This window comes from Suillus paluster (genome assembly GCF_016628075.1).
Source record: "Suillus paluster strain FC165 chromosome Unknown EDB91scaffold_104, whole genome shotgun sequence".
Lineage (NCBI taxonomy): Eukaryota > Fungi > Basidiomycota > Agaricomycetes > Boletales > Suillaceae > Suillus > Suillus paluster.
In genome coordinates, this window is record NW_024537664.1 from 1 (window position 1) to 16,168 (window position 16,168).

The following is a 16,168-nucleotide window of genomic DNA, read 5'->3' on the forward strand; positions in this document are numbered from 1 at the left end:
GAGTGTCGATCACGTTCTGGTGTTGTCTGTTGCAAATTTCTAAATGGTGCAAAGTGACATGCAGACATTAGCATCATGCACCTTATATGCATAGCGATATATAGTCAGTGACTCATGGGACAGGTAGATTCTGATCCATGTTCACTATTTTTTATTTAAACAGTTGTTTAGCAAGTTCAAAATGAGTTGCCTGAACTCATTAATCAAGTCAGATTGTTGCACATTTCTATCATTGTTGTTGAAACCCACAAAAGGTGTATTACACTTTATTACACTTGGCTGCAGGGGAAGGCAATTTCACTCGAGAATGCAATTCAAAAGCAGCAGCCGAGTTGTGTAATCAATTGTGTAACCAAGGTTCTATTATTGCTTTTGCTAATCTCGATGCCAATTCCCCCAAGGTAGGAATCTTACTCTGTTTGTCCGTGTTTTGTGCGGAGCACAGTAGGCGTGGAGATTACTGTCCACTATATCGCATTTGGAAGGAATTTTGGACTCTGTAGAATTTAGTCTCTCGAAATTTCTAAATCAAGGTTTAAGTGAGCTAAGCGTTCCCATGTGGCCTTAGCAAAATACGCGTCTCCCACACACAGCCACAAAACCAGTCTCCCTTTCTTCTTAGATGCAAAGAGTGGTCAACCAAAAAGGTCATCACTACTAACTCGGATAAGGGCAGATAGGAGCCAGGATGCGGCAAAACGCACCAGGCACATCGACATGCAGAAGGCGGGGACAAAGATATAAGATCTGAATGAGAAATGGTTTTTCCACTGTAGGAACTTTCTGTTAGAGTCCGAACGATCAGAGGGATCAGAGACGAAGAAAACCGAACGATCCGAGATAGTAGAAGAGAAAGAGTGACAAGTCCGAGCTCAAGCCAAAAGGGACTTTGACGAGCGACGCACTGACGTCGGCTCGTGTCCTACAATATGTTTCCTTTTTTGTTCTGATATATTCCGTTTCTATACAAGTTACTATATAAACGCCAGCAGTAGCACGAGCGCATCTCAGCTTCTTTCAAGAGACTGAGATGTGAGTTAATAGTATCGTCGTATCGATTAGAAAACTAAACTGACGAGTCATTAGTATACTTGTTTTATTAGGTACTTAGCTCGCTATACGAGCTTCTTTCAAGAGACTGAGATTATACTTGTTTTATTAGCGTGCAGTCCCCTCCCACTCGTTATTACTCACCCCACTTCCAACATGCCTCTGATCAGCGCCAGCCCAAACAGACGGCATTTATCTGAATCGCCCTGCTGTTTGCCTGCTGGGGCTTGAAATTTGGAAACCTGGTGCCAATTGTGCCGATTGAGTGATAATGTTACCGACCACCGTCGATACATAGAATTGAAATAGGACATACCATTTTCTACCACTCAAAGAGGTACGTCAGACTGGTTATGAGTCTACTACTATACACATGTCTTGAATATCTTACTGTTCATTTATCCTCGAAGGTACGTATGTCAGTGAAGTGCCTAACCCAGCCTGCAACGAACTTTGCAATCAGCAGAACTCGTAGGTGAATATATAGGAACAAGACTCTATAGTGATACCCACCAGTCTCCCCCAAGTCATGGGACTCATGGCACTGTGGGGATGTTCGCCCGTTTAGATTTGAGGTCGTGTCTGACGTTTGGTGGCAGAGTCTTTTTGAGTGCACACCAGACAGAGAGAGGTAGCAGCCACACCCAGGTCATGATCTCTACTGTCACCAAGAATTGAAGCCACCAGACTCCAGAAGCATAACACGCCATCATAAGAGCTACGGAATGCCATCAGATACATCTCGCTGTCAAGATACAGTGACTACTCACATGTCTTCAGAAAGACGATAGAAACAGTGAGGGATACAGCCGGCCAGCTCATGAGAATGAGTGTATAGCACAATCGAGCATGCGTGCCCATCAAGACCTGCAAATGTGTGAAATCAATAGCCATATGTGCAAGACCAGGTCTGCTACCAACATCTCTGGTCCATTCTCGATCAGAGACTTCGTATATGTTGACCACACCTACACCACAGGCCAGGCCACTGAGGGCATATGCCAATGACCCGAAAGCAAAAACATAGCAAGTGGGTGTTGTGTATGGAAGAAATGATGTCAGGGGAGGTTGCATTGAAAGAAAGACCGCGGAAATAGTGAACACCTGCAAATCAAGTGTTATAATTCTTTCATGTCCTGACTGCTGAAAGCGCTACCAAGCTTGTCTGTAATGGCATAGCATCAGTACATCTGTGATTGGTGCCATACTGATATTCGCTACCACAATGTTAATATTATTCAGTCTCTTGACAACCATCTTCCTATGTTTATCCCACTCACCCTCGTCTACCTTAGAATTCCAGTGATAGTCAAGGGAATATCTTCCTACGGAGATCAGACAAAGTAGTCGAAACAGCACGGAGCATATAGGAAAATCTTCAGAGTTTGGGACCTTCCACCAGTTTGGTAGTGGTAGCCTGCAAAAACTGATCAATCAATGATCTAAGAGCAGTCAGTTACTTACCTATGGGGATCAGTTCCGTTCGACATTCTACCAGGTGAGTCTTGATGTCGAGGTTCCATCCTCTGTGAAGCTGGGGCGGTCTTATATAGCACGCTCCAAATTATATACAGCTATGCTGGTTGGCTATACGTGACGTACTGGATGGGCGTTGGCTAGCACACCATTGATGGGTAATGAAATATGTGCATATACGGATACAGACTATGGTTCCACAAATATGAATACCCTGAAATGTATCTGCGGGAGGTGGAGGCGTGTTAGGGGCGTGGTGAGTATTGCCAAAGCGCTCGAGAATCAAAGAAAATGTTGTGGTTCTTTGCGCTCTACTTTACAACTTTGCGCTCTGCTTGCAATTAAGATCCACAAGTAGTCGATTGCGAACGCCATGATGAACGGCGCTTAAAAGATTCATCTAGCCCTTAGGGCTGATGCCCTCTCCTATCGATATTATACAGGTGAGTTACATACCTGCAACTTCCCCTTAGCACTTTCTAGTGCCTCCTATGCTTCAAGAGTGATAATAAAGTCGAATCGGAATCTTTGCGTGGGCCTGTCTTGCATCATTGAACTGCTGTGACATGTTTTTGTGACAGAGTGTCAGAACCAGGAAGTGAGGATGGACAAAATTGAATGATTACAGGCGCCTCTAGACATGCGACAAAGAGACCAGATCTGAGACCTGAGACTAGTTTTGCCCACGTGTAAAGGCAATCAGCGACGATGCAGCAGGGCGCTGCAAGTAAACAATTTGAAGTAGCTGCGCATGGGTGTGTTGCTGGCTTAAACTGCGTATGATGTTCCGCCGGGTGTTATTGAGTGAGGCTAAGCAACCCATTCCCTCCTATATTTGCGGTACTCACTCTGACAAGATGATGCGAGTCGTGATTCGCAAGTACTGTTGCTGTTGTTCTATTACATACAGCCACCGCGTGAGATCCTACAAGGGTAGTACTTACGTCTTACATATGTACATAATTGACAAAATTCCTATTTCTTACCTACGACTCGTTGGATGTTGGAGTCAATGCTGGCTGGATGTTATTAATATCCTGTAAGTACGATAGGTGAGGGTGTAGGATAATGAATAGGAAATGAGTGTCTATGGTACATGACACAGGCCGCTGATAACAGGGTCAGCGCTAGTCTCCCGTAGGGTGACCCTAATAGAATGAAGACAGTACTAGTAGTCGTTCTTTCTCATCGATCATCGATCAGTGCTAGTGCCGGCCCAGACAGGGAGGAACAATGAAATGGCATCCGGGGATGTATGACGAGCGGTGCACGCGCGTCTACACTTGCCCCTACCAGGTCATGAATCACGGTCATGGTCCAACTTCGTTCCATCATCTCAACTTCTCAAAATATTCCCTCAACATACTTCACATCAAAGCACATGCTTCTTCTATTTCTCCTGTAGCAACAGCAAATTCCATTGTTGACACTTCCCCTCGCCATCTCCTTCTCCACCCTTACCCCGAGCCCATCCCTTGTACCACCATCACTCTCGACACCTTTTCCCTTTATTCACACGTTCAATTTCATTGAGTCTTCTCTACCCTCGGTTCTTACATCCTGCCTTCTGCGCACACCCTTGGACTGCCGCCTCTCTATGACCCGCACACTCCCCCCGATCACCCATACGTACCCTCACTATATGCCTACTCCGCCATCGTACAATGTCCCGCCAACTGGACACTGTTAGCGTTCGGTTCTTATGTCTAGGGGAAACTCCATCCTCCGAGTCATGCCGGTTCGGATGTGAATCCCTCGAAATCCACCCATCATCTAGTCACTTTGTCGAATGCCACCGTTTCCCAGAATCGCGCAATAGGTCGTCACAGGATGTCTTGGATATGACTTCCGCGCTTCTTCGTGAAGCAAACACAATGAATCATCGGAGTTGTACCTATATACCGCACGGCGCCTGTTTGTTGATGACGCCTCGACTTGGCCTCTGCGCATCCCGGTGTTACTTGGGCGCCATCCCCAAATTGACAAACTTTACTTGCATCCCCTCAGCATCTACGACTAAAATTGCGCCCTTATGGCATACTGCATGCATCCGTCTAGCAGCTCAGATTTAGGGGATTTGCAGGCGTCCTCGACCCGCAGGATGTTCAAAGGACGTTCGATCTTCCCACAGGAATGAACATTTCGGTTGTTCTTACCATATGTAGTACCTGAGTTACATTTGTAGTGTAGTTAGCCAATTAAAATCGTCCATCTACCACGGAGTTCAGACAAGTCAAGTGGTTAGGCATAGCCCAGCCGCTGGTTCATCATGGAGTGGCACGGAGCAGCGAGCCTGAAAACCTGCAGGTGCTGATTTTGCCACTTGAGATTAATTTTTCATTTGCACACTGTATCTGAGTTATCGCTGTCTCTCCTCGAACCATTAAATACTTACAGGAGCTTCGGCACTAAAATTGAAATAGGATTCTTGTTCACAAGAGCCTATGTATCTCTGTGGGATTGGAGCTCAGATCTCAGAGTTGAATTGGACTCATCTGCAACCCGCAGACCACCCGAGAGAACTAGTATATATTTGAGTGTCACCTTCAACTCCTGGACTTGGAGTTGTATAACACATTGAAGGGAAGCCCTCCGGAATGGATGCTGAAAACACCTAGTATGACACAAGGTCCACCATTGAACTGAGCATCATCAGTTGAAGGTGGATCCCAGCACCCACGTAGTCCATGATAAAGGAACCAACTCATTGAAATGTTAGCTATCCTCACCAATTTAAAAGGAACAATTGGCGATTTTCAGGAGAAATAACAGTTCTGCCACTCACAGGATCCACGAACCCCTATGGACTACTGGATTCACGGCAAAGAGTAAGGTGCCTATGGAGATTTCCGTTTTATTATTATTACCAAACTCACTGGTCAGACCAATGTCAGACTGGTCACAAGTCTACTACTATACAGGTGCCTTGGGTATCTTCCTTTCATGGCGTATCCTCCAAGGCATGAGGCTACACCGCTGAAGTGCCTAACCCTGCCTGCTGCCATGAGCTTCGTGATCAGCAGTGTTCGCAAGGAAACGAGCTGCCATGGGTGTCATGGCGCTGCGGGAATGTTCACCCGGTTAAGTTTTTGTCTGATGTCTCATGGCAGTCATTTCGAGTGCACACCAGACAAAGAGAGGTGGTAACCACACACAGGTCAAGATCTTTATTGTCGCCAAGAACTGAAGCCACCACACTCCAGAAGTATAATGTGCTGTTATAAGAGCTATAGAATGCCATCAGGTGTGTCCCACTGTCAAGATAGTGACTGCTCACATATTGTCAAAAAGACAATAGAAATGGTGAGGGATAGAGCTCTCTTTGACACTGGGGCAGTCTGCCGCATGCACAGCGATTACGTAGAGGCGATCTATATGGACATTACCTGACACACCATTGATGCACTTTTCAGTTCGAAATGAAAGACATGCATATATGCATATGGGCTACGGTTCCACAAAGACCTTAGTTCCTTGATAACCCTGAAATATATCAGTAGAAATGTATATAAACGAGTTGGAAACATGGTGAGTATTGCCAAATTGCTCAGGAGAACATCCAAGGAGAAGCTGTGGTTCTTAGCGCTCTACTTACAATTGATAAATGGCAAATTGCGAATGCTATGACGAATGGCGCTTGTGGGGTACATCTAGCACTAGGGTTCACTCCAACTCTGAACAAAAAGGATAATGCAGGAGTTTCATATCCGCAACTTCGTTTTAGCGCTTGCTGGTGCCTTCTATGCTTCAACAGCATTAATCATGTCGCATTGGAATCATTGCATGATCCTGTCTTTATGTCAATTGATGGAATGAACCCCCGAAATGTGCCTTAGTACAGGCTATAATGTCATTTTAATGCACAAGAACAGGCTAACACATCGGGGATTCAAATATTTAAGACTGGTTTGAATGTTGTGCGAAATGTCAAGATAATACTTAATATTTAGGTTGTCGTCTAAGCGGATGTAAAATTTCAAATGTTAAAGAGATCTTGCACGACAAGAGAAATATAAAGTATCAGCGAACATTTTGTTACTGTCTGAACATCAATGATAATAAGAAATATAAATATATCTTTAATGCTGGCATAAACTTCAAAATGAAACTTCACATTTAAGACTCGAAAAAACTTCAACTATTGCACATCACTGAACGTCTGCTCATGTATGAAGTTTAGACCGTCGCTTAGACAGGCATTAAAATTCAAAATACCCCCTGACAATAAAACGTGAAAATAAATCATCAAGTTTTATCTCCAGATAAAACTGATCGCCCACTCACGGCTGAATTATCGCCCACTTACAACATCATCACCCACTTAAGTTTGAGATGCAAAATATTACGGGACTAGACGATGAGTTATATACACGTATGCGAATCTATGTAGTAGAGTGAAACTGAAAATCAATCCTGTTTGACAGTAGTCAGACACCGGTGATTTCGGGAGGTGAATGAATGTACTTACGCAAGATAGAGATAATATGACTACCGTATCACTTGAAACTGCCCATCGAGCAAAGTGACTAACAACCCAGGATACCTTGACATTTTCCAAATGACTACTTGAGTTTGATGAGTACATTTTAGTGGGAAAACAAGGATACATAGCAAATGGATCAATGGTCTGATCGTGACGCAGGAGGAGCTTGTGGACAGCAAACACCAGTTCACCCATGGGCGTAGCATAGATATGTTGGATACTGCCGGGGACAGGAGACAATAACTGGTCACCCTGAGGATAAAAAAAACTTGACTATTCCTGACATGAGTAGGGGCTCTGCTGTAGACAATCCCATTGAATTTTAGTCGTGCGTGTAATATTGCTGTGCGTTGTTTGATAAGTGCAAACAAGTCTTCAGGAACAGCCACAGCTACAGCAGAGGAAGGAGCCTGTAAACTGTCGTCCAAAGGATCTTCAGCAAGTTCTTCACCGAGAGTTGAAGCGCTCTTGGGAGCATACATGCTGTCAAACAGAAATTTGCACTCTTGAATAGCCGGCGGACAATCAGGTCGACTAAGCCAATGGTGAAGTTTTGAAGTTTTGATAAATGAATATAACATGGTAGTTTCCAACTTGTCTTGAAAAGTCAGTCCCGCTATTACACACTGGTGTTCTGTAAAGACTCGCCAGTCTTATGATTTACTGGAAGACGCTGAAGTATTCCAATCAAACATTTGAAAGGAAAGCACCACCAAGAGTGGGCCGGGCCAAATAGAAGTAGATAGTTGTATATATGGAAGGCAGCGTGGTGATTTGGACGCAGAGTGAAGGTAGGGTATATCTTCTTCAAATTTCCAACATAATGCACAATGTGAGAGCAATACGCGTGTGCTCTCTCTGCAGTCATTGTTTGGGCGCACGTGAGATACACCGCGCAAACAAGTTCCATAGTATGGTCAAGAACAGCTCTAAGGTGAGTGCCAACTTCATCGGAAGGATGCGAGGTGCCAGCCCCCCACAAGCTCACCAGGGCAATAGGAATGTAGACAGTGATTAGAGAGCGCCATTCGTCCGCTTTCATCGTCCCGGCAGATGCGCTTCTGAAATCACTTGGGACTGAAGTAAACCAAGATGGAACAATTATCTGCTGGATGACATCTCGGACACGATGAAGGGCATCTAGAGAACCAAGCTGAAGCTCCTTCTCAGGAGCAGCAAAAGGTTTTCCACAGCGCTGAGAACAAACATCAAAAACTCGCAACAAAGTAGACATATTAAGAACTTACCCATTCCACGAGAGCTTTGACATAGTCAATTTTGAACAATCTACTAGATTTCTGGGGAGTGCATTGCAAGGCCTTGCAAACAAACTTGAGAGGTCCCGTATTCTTGCAAAACAGTGAATTTTTTAGGTTATCCAGATTTTTGTCATCAGAAGACAACTGGGAAACAAGAAGGGTGCATATAGCAGCGACCTGAGTCATTTCCTTCAAAGTCATCCCTGGAGGCATATCGCCTAAGTCGCATGAAAAGGCCAGAGGGGATAAAGTCGATGAAGTGGTTGCTGTAGTCAAACCGAGAAGGTTACGAGAGTGATGCTGGACTAAACCTTCCAATATACAATGCATCGGGTCGACAACAAGCTGGCACGAGGGATCCCAGTATGGCAAACACCACATCTCTGAATAGCGCACACCATGAGCTTTGAATAGTTTCTCTCATTCGGAGGTCATTGCAGCATCCCTCCACCGCTCAGTGAACTTCTGGAGTTCATCTTTATCACGAGGTTTCCAGCTTTCGAAGTCCACTCTACCGTACGTGGTCTTATGGTAGCAATTGCACGCGCTACAAAAAAAATGGCTACTGGTTCCAGCTAAAGAAGCAAGATGACGAGTGGCAGGAAGATCACAAACAGCCAAAACAATAGCGCTGCGAGCGAGCCGGCCAGTAGGAAAACAAGCAGTCTTGGAAAAATTGATGCTGCACTCCCATGAGTCTACCATGTCATCAATAAGTGGCCGGATGTAGTGATTGAGATGCTCGAGGGACAGCTGTTTCGGACCCAGGATGATTCCTGCAAGATACATGTTTTCAGGCTTATACCTGATATCCAATGGTAGATTCAAGCATGCCATAGAGATGATGCCAGAGGATTTGTTAGCACCACGCAAATTCATGCCCTCCAGATTGAAGAAGTCCACGTGAAGGGCAAAAGCATAGCGCCCTTCATCTCCTCTATCAATAAAAAGTGAACCTGGGTCTGGGCCACAAAATTGACGGAGAAACTGAGCCTCAAATGCGTGTTTCATCAAAGGCGGATGGGGGGAATTGATTGAGTCTTGCAAATCGTCGCAGGCTTGATCCATCGCCCCCTCAATATCTGTATGGGAGAGGAGACCGGTGAGGTAGTCTTTAAAATCGTGGTAAATGAATGTCTTCTTCGGTCGCACTACTCCATCAGGGCCATGGCTGAGCAATGACTTGCCACATTTGGCCTCTGGCGTGGGGTGGTGCATGCAACGTTCAGGATATATAGGAACAGTCGAGCCGTCTGCATGATGGGGGCTGTAAGTGCAGTGACAGCTGGAGCAGACCATGTATACAACAGTTTTCTCGGTGAGATGGAATCTTGAGAGCACGGTGTCGAAATTCATTGGAATTTGCCTGAGCACATTTTGATGGGAAGAGCTGAGGCTACCATCTGATCTCCTGGAAAGCGAGGAATAACATGATTGAAATAAGTCCCAAGAGGAAATTGCAGGCTTGCTTACTGACCCCCATGATGACTTTACACACCACAGTGATGAATAAGGCAACCTGTGCAATTTTATCACACTGATCCAGCGGAGATTCATGGTGAACATCTATTGACTATTCAGAACATGATCATGATGAAGATAGTCAACTCTTACCGGTATCAAATTTGACTGCTGCACGTAAGTCCATTTTGGGAGGCTTTTGACTGTTGAACTGGGCTTCTAAGCCATCTATCTCCAACACAATTGCCCTCTTCCATGTGATCACAAGGTCTGCATTTCGTTTGACGTTCTCCACAGCTGTGCGCAGCAATAGTAGCTCGCGACCAACATCATTGGAATTACCTGCAAGGAACAACCAAAAGCACCGCTGAATGCGGAACTCTATGTTATCGAGGATCGTCAAGGCCTTCACAGTTGGCCAATGTGTGATCTTTTGGGAGATGTCGCCAGCAATGGTGACTCTGGGTTCATGGGCAACAAAAGGATCTAGCAAAGTGAGTTGCTCAAGATCATCCGCCAGAGCCATAATAGATAATGGTGGAGTGGGATTGGGGTGAGAAACAGGCAGTTCGTTGTCGATAAGGGCGAGTGCATGGAGCTGTGAGACTAACAAATCTGTGATGACATCCGTGCGGGGAGAGCCAGTGGCAGCACATTCTGCTTGGGTACATTTGGTGCATTGTAGATGTGCAGCCATAAGACATTCTGCGATGAGTACCCACTTAGGGGTGCCATGCTCAGCACGATCGCTGGTTTTGATGCATTCCTCACAGAAGCACCATTTGAACTGTGAGCAAGACACAGGCATGAGGAGTGGGGCAAAAATAAGACAGCTTCGTTTCAGCCGTGGAAGTTGATTCAGGATGGTCACCAATAGCAACAACAGTATGTACCATTGTTTCTATGAATTGGATGGGAGTGAGAGTTGTAGAATTGGAGAGCCAGAAATGACTGCATAGGCAAGCTTTTAAGTCAGACAAACAACAACAATAGAAGAAACAACTCACAATTTCCAGTAATGAAATAACAAGACAGCAGTAAGCCTTGTATGAAAATATGACATTCATTACAAGAACTACCAAACAAGGAAATATAGCTCTGTTGTCAGGGAGAGCTGGCAGCGACCTGAGATTGGTGTGGATCGTTGGCAGTGAAAGCAGAGAACGCCAGGGCGGCACGACTGTACATACAGTCATGCCCTGGAAAAGGTCGTTGAAGGTCATTTTCGACGAGTTTCCACCCAAGTTATTTCTGGGATAGGCAGTCCCATGAAAGACCAGAAGGATGTTAAACCCATGATCAATATGGGACGAAGGGTCCTATGGAAGACCAGGGAAAAGATGTTAAACCTATGATCAATAAGAGGAGAATAACGTCATGACGACTCACTTCATAGATCTGCAGCTTCTGCCCAAGTTGTTTCTGCGATAGGCGGTCCAATGAAAGAGCAGGGTAAGGATGTTAAACCCATGATCAATATCGCAAAGGGCTGCCATGGACGTCGAACCAGGAAGCAATGGATGTTGACTTAGAGTTATGACATTGGCGGTGGCGATGAAAGTAGAGAATGCCGGGCACAACCATACATACAGTCATACCCTAGAGAAGGTCGTGAAAGGTCGCTATCGACGAGAAGTCTAGTGACGATGAAAGAGGAGAATGCAGAGCATGACTGTATGTACAGTCATGCCCTGGAAGGAGGTGAGGAAAGTTGTTGTCGACAAGGAGAATGGCAGGCTCGACAGTACAAACCGTTGAACCTCCTAGAAGAAGGTAGTAAAGAACTTAGTAATAGTAATAAAGATGAGGGACTTAGAACTTTGGCAATGAAAGCACCCAACAATCACAAAAAACCATATTAGGAAATTGTTACATAACGATAGGGACTTAGAACTTTGGTGACGAAAGCTGAAGAAGGTCGTGAAAGGTTGCTGTCAACAATAAAAGAGGAGAATGCAGGGCATGACTGTATGTACAGTCATGCCCTGGAAGAAGGTGAGGAAGGTCTTTGTTGACAAGGAGAATGGCAGGCTCGACAGTACAAACCGTCGAACCTCCTAGAAGGTAGTAAAGAACTTAGTAATAGTAATGAAGATGAGGGACTTAGAACTTTGGCGACGAAAGCGCCCAACAATCACAAACAACCATATTCGGAAATTGTTACATAACATTGACTGCTCAAGCCTTTCAACCCCGACGTTTATCACAACTACGAGCATGACAGTATGTACTATCGTGCTCGTCGAGTTCATCATTCCTGTCTTCAGAGCACAACGGTATGTACTGTCGTGTCTCCTGTGTTTCAATAAATCCCATTACCACCCACCCCCAACTCCATCCTTTCAACCCTGACGTTTATCACAACTACGAGCATGACAGTATGTACTGTCGTGCTTATCGAGTTCATTGTTCCTATCTTCAGAGCACACTGGTATGTACTGTCGTGTCTCATGTGTTTCAACAAATCCCATTACCACCCACCTCGCCAACTCCATCCTTTTTCGCTGATCAAGCCATCAACTCCTCTGGGTCATCCCCTCTACCATACATACAGTAGAGTGGGCGATGGCTAATCCCCCTTTGCTTACTGCGATCCTTTAGATCATGTTGGTCCAGTTCCTCCATACATCCTCTGAGTCAGGTAAGCTCCAATTGTTGACAGATCCAACCATTAATCAACCAATAAGTCCAGCCATCAACACCCGTCATCTGCTCCACCGTACATACAGTGGAGTGGGCAATGGCTAATTCGCTTTCGCTTATTGCGACCCCTTGGATCACGTTGGACTGTCCCGTCCGTCTTCTATAGGGCCTTGGGTAATCCAGTGACCGGGTTCCGTACAGTCATTGAATTTCCCGATGCGCGTATTCTTTTCATTGGTTTGGAACCCTGGGGCGTGAAAATTTCATCATCCAACACTCTCTGGTTATTGATGATATTCAGTTCTCGCTCTATCCCACGACACCATGCCATGATCTTGACCCGGAGTACACATTCAACGTCGTTTTCTACAGTCACTTTCTTCTGAACTCATACCCCCATCTCCCAGTGTCTTGATTAGTTTTTGAAGCCACTGCCAAGCTGGTAGGTCATCGTCCTCAGCCATCTTTCTTCAGCTCAATAACTTGCTCCAGAACTTTTGCTATGTGGAGATATTTCTATAGACACATTAGTATCCGAAGAGCCTTGTGATCATGCTGCAGACATACATTTCGCCAACAAGTTGTTTGATGAAACCAACTTCAGATTTTCACCTCTTTTTGCAATTAACCTCTCCTCCACTTCTGCCGCAGTCTCCAAGCTGCCCTTTGCTGTCACCTTTGGTTGTGCTGCTCTCCAGACCATCTGCAGCTGCTTGTAGCGATCTTTGAGTATTGCCTTATAATAGCCATCCGACCTCCGGAACGGCCACTCCTCTTCTACACTCCTCTTCTTCAATTCTTCAAGGAGAATATCGAGAATTTTCGCATTCCAGGGGGTGTTAAATCCGTGTTTGAGATCAAAGGCCAGATTCTGGGTGTTGGGGCCTGGGCCATCTTCGTACTTGTATGAGTACACATCTTCACGATCCGCTGGTTGGTGCACAATAAAATCTGCATCTTGAGATATACTGAAGGTATCTTTGAGGAGACGCTGGATTTCACCCTACTTCATGCTTAGCATCAGCATATACATCAAAAATTTAACTCTCACAAGAAGGAAGTCTCTTTCATGGCTCAATTCTGCAGCCCTTTCTATCCTAATTTCATCATCCTGCTTCTTTTTCCTTGGAGGACTACAGCTTTGTGGACATCAGGATATCCTTATTGACGAGGATGCATCTGAGTGCCACCTCTATGCCTTTGGAGATCGTGTTTTCCATTGCAGACATAGGGTAGACGTCGTCAGGCTGAAATTGCTGTGGCTCTTGCTCAATCGTCGCTGATCATTCTTGATGCGTTTCCATAGGGTCGTCAGCGTCCTGCTATGATGTGAGTTTAAAACGAGTTACGAACTGCTTAGTACTTACCTCTACTACAGATACCAGGCGCATCTTGCGTGTTGTTCCACATGCCTTCCTGATCTTTTTGATTGTCTCGAGGCACGGAGTCTTGAACTGTGGTTTCTGGGGCGTTTGGGGTGGCTGTTGAGCGTTCCTTCGGGTGGGGTCTGTGCCAATTTCTGTGGCCGCATGCTGTTGCCTACCGTGTCTTGCGAAGCGCTGCTCCATGTTAGCGAGCTTGTTCTCTTTTTCTACCTTCATTTTTTCTATTTCTAGTTGTAGCCTTCGCTCCATTTCGGCAAAAATGGCTCTCTCGCGTTCTTCTAACTGCTTGACATCATTAGCGATTCCCGTGTTTGGTCGTTCTTCCCCACCTCTTGATTTTTTCTTGTATTTAAATCTGCGTTGTGTTGTGCCAGTTCTTCAGTCAACTACTTGCCATCATTAGTAATTCCTTGGTCAGTCGTTCTTTCTCACCTCTTGGTCTTTTCTTGCACTTATTTTTGCTTCGTGCCGTGCTAGTTCTTCAGCAATGTTCTTCCTCAGCAGTGCTTGCTGCTGCTCTTGCCATGTGTGAATTTCCTATTAACTTGTAAGCATGCATCTGACTGAATGCATCTGTTGCACTTACTTGCTTTTCCCGCTCTCGCTCTCTCAGAGCTGCTTCCCATTGCTCGTTGAAATCGCGCATGTGGCGCTCATGCTCTTCTTCTGCAATACATTGCAGCTCCTCAATGTGGTCTTGAGCTTCTTGGCATATCTGCCGGTATGATCAGCAGTGTATTTTCAATGAGTTTCTCATGCGTACCACTTCAGTTTCCTGTATAATATTGTTAATACGTTCTTGTTGTTCATACACAGTCTGGCGAAGTATCTGTGAATAGTCGACTTCATGAAAGCGACGCTTCCCAGATATCTCGATGGGCATTATGAGTCATGGAAGCTGACTCGTACTATCTACACACCACTTCATCTCTGGCCCTCTTGTTGAGTCGTGGCACACTGGTGGGAGGCTGACTGAGAGCATCCACGAAGTCACCAGCACCCTTATCGTCGTCTTCATCGTCACCAAATAAATCTGCGTCATGAGATGTTTGTACGTCTTCTGGCTGAAACTCGGGATGTTGCATGTCAATGTCAATGTTATGGACACTCATAACGGGGCAATAATCCATCGTCAGTTTGCAAACATCATTCCTGGGTCTTTTTAAGTTATGTGCATGCATTTTTGTCTTGATTCTTTTAGACGTCTTGTTGTATGAATGAACAACAGAAGTTCCAACAGGTCCAGGTTCATCTTCATTGCTTTCAATTATCTTTTGCTCTATTTGCTCTTACAATTACCTCGTACAATTACCCTTGGCGACCAATGTATTAACAGGAATATATTACTTCACACAATTACCCTTGACAACCTAGCGCTGCAGGATTATCATTGCAGTATTGTCATGCTTCAGTTTGGCTCTCCACTATTTTTTTCAGTCAACTACATCCCCCAAACAATTATGGTTATTGTCTTTGACTCAGCACTGTGAAGTTATTAAAAGATGGATCGCTGCTATAGCCTGCTTCCATCGCCTGCTTTCATCACCCACATTCATCGCCCACTTCTTAGATTATTGCCTTGATCGAATTACAATCAGATGGTAAACACTCGCACATATATCCTTCCAACATCTGCTGTAATTTATCGCTTACTACCTCACACCCTTTATTTACCTTCAAATCAGACCCCAGAGCTTCACCTGCGGTGCAGGCTATATTCAGCATCGTGGACCAGACCCCATCAGGTCACTATGTTGACGCGTTGCTCTGGCCACTCACGCACTGCTCAGCGTTTTCCTGTTCCTGAAAGTCTTCTCAAGGAGGCTACTGTGCAGCCTTATGTCCACAACTGTTTTGTGAATGTGTGCGAAGGGAGACACATCTATCGATTCTGCATCTTCTTCAAGCGACATCTTCGTCTCAGAGCCAACGTGCTTCTTAGCAGGGGTGATCATAAGTTCCAAGGCAATGCAGTTGTTATGAGGGTTGGAGTCAACCATCCCTCAGTTGTGAACATGCGAGCCAGAGATAATGCGCTTGCTGACTTTATAATTCACCAGTGAGTAAACTCGATGATCTATTGAGCCTACCATAACTATCTTTTCAGCTTTGCGCAAAGCATAAGTAGTCGTCCAAGAGCTAGGCTCCCACGCGATCTTACTCTTGTGAAACCCTTGAGCACTCATACCAATTGTCAGTCAGCTGCAAGGTGTGGAGTAATATAATTTCCTAGACTATGAAAGCATTATTACATACTGAATTTCTCAGCTGGACTGCAGATATATGCCAAACAATATCTGTTCCATATAGAATGCCATATTGTCGTAGTACAGTGCCATGATGATCTTGACAAACATTCGAAAGTGCTGGCTTGAACTGATACTGACGGGTTCTAGGTAGCTTCACAGACG

At 45.1% G+C, this 16,168-nt stretch overlaps 4 protein-coding genes across 4 annotated transcripts; 1 reads left to right on the forward strand and 3 right to left on the reverse strand.

Annotated features, from left to right (window-relative positions):
- Window positions 1–1,336: 1,336 nt before the first annotated feature.
- On the reverse strand, window positions 1,337–2,013 carry EDB91DRAFT_1339622 (uncharacterized protein). Its single transcript, XM_041325681.1, has 4 exons — window positions 1,972–2,013; window positions 1,821–1,917; window positions 1,469–1,768; window positions 1,337–1,415 (listed from the first exon to the last, which is right to left on the reverse strand). Exons 2-3 carry the CDS (start codon window positions 1,909–1,911, stop codon window positions 1,587–1,589), a joined length of 273 nt encoding a protein of 90 aa, XP_041171362.1. The 5' UTR covers window positions 1,912–1,917; window positions 1,972–2,013; the 3' UTR covers window positions 1,337–1,415; window positions 1,469–1,586.
- EDB91DRAFT_1166104 (uncharacterized protein) lies at window positions 1,970–3,175 on the reverse strand. The gene is made up of 6 exons (XM_041319980.1): window positions 3,153–3,175; window positions 2,850–3,085; window positions 2,674–2,751; window positions 2,515–2,607; window positions 2,272–2,467; window positions 1,970–2,215 (listed from the first exon to the last, which is right to left on the reverse strand). Exons 2-6 carry the CDS (start codon window positions 2,924–2,926, stop codon window positions 2,180–2,182), a joined length of 480 nt encoding a protein of 159 aa, XP_041171363.1. The 5' UTR covers window positions 2,927–3,085; window positions 3,153–3,175; the 3' UTR covers window positions 1,970–2,179.
- A 9,653-nt stretch (window positions 3,176–12,828) lies between these two features.
- On the reverse strand, window positions 12,829–14,869 carry EDB91DRAFT_1086736 (uncharacterized protein; the record flags this gene model as incomplete). Its single annotated transcript, XM_041316102.1, has 7 exons — window positions 12,829–12,872; window positions 12,940–13,375; window positions 13,740–14,099; window positions 14,190–14,294; window positions 14,344–14,472; window positions 14,521–14,586; window positions 14,678–14,869. 7 exons carry the CDS (start codon window positions 14,867–14,869, stop codon window positions 12,829–12,831), a joined length of 1,332 nt encoding a protein of 443 aa, XP_041171364.1.
- A 588-nt stretch (window positions 14,870–15,457) lies between these two features.
- EDB91DRAFT_1037820 (uncharacterized protein) lies at window positions 15,458–15,736 on the forward strand (the record flags this gene model as incomplete). Its single annotated transcript, XM_041312838.1, has 1 exon — window positions 15,458–15,736. A coding segment is annotated over one exon (279 nt), but the record flags the coding sequence as incomplete, so codon positions are not given.
- Window positions 15,737–16,168: the final 432 nt, after the last annotated feature.

Bases quoted from the DNA above. Each gene is read 5' to 3' on its own strand.
- EDB91DRAFT_1339622 (XM_041325681.1), bottom strand. From the start codon at position 1,911: ATGGGCACGCATGCTCGATTGTGCTATACACTCATTCTCATGAGCTGG. The intron at 1,769-1,820 runs GTGAGTAGTCAC...GGCATTCCGTAG, and splicing joins TATCGTCTTTCTGAAGACAT to CTCTTATGATGGCGTGTTAT.
- EDB91DRAFT_1166104 (XM_041319980.1), bottom strand. From the start codon at position 2,926: ATGAATCTTTTAAGCGCCGTTCATCATGGCGTTCGCAATCGACTACTT. The intron at 2,468-2,514 runs GTAAGTAACTGA...CAGTTTTTGCAG, and splicing joins AACGGAACTGATCCCCATAG to GCTACCACTACCAAACTGGT. The intron at 2,216-2,271 runs GTAGCGAATATC...ATGCCATTACAG, and splicing joins TGAATAATATTAACATTGTG to ACAAGCTTGGTAGCGCTTTC.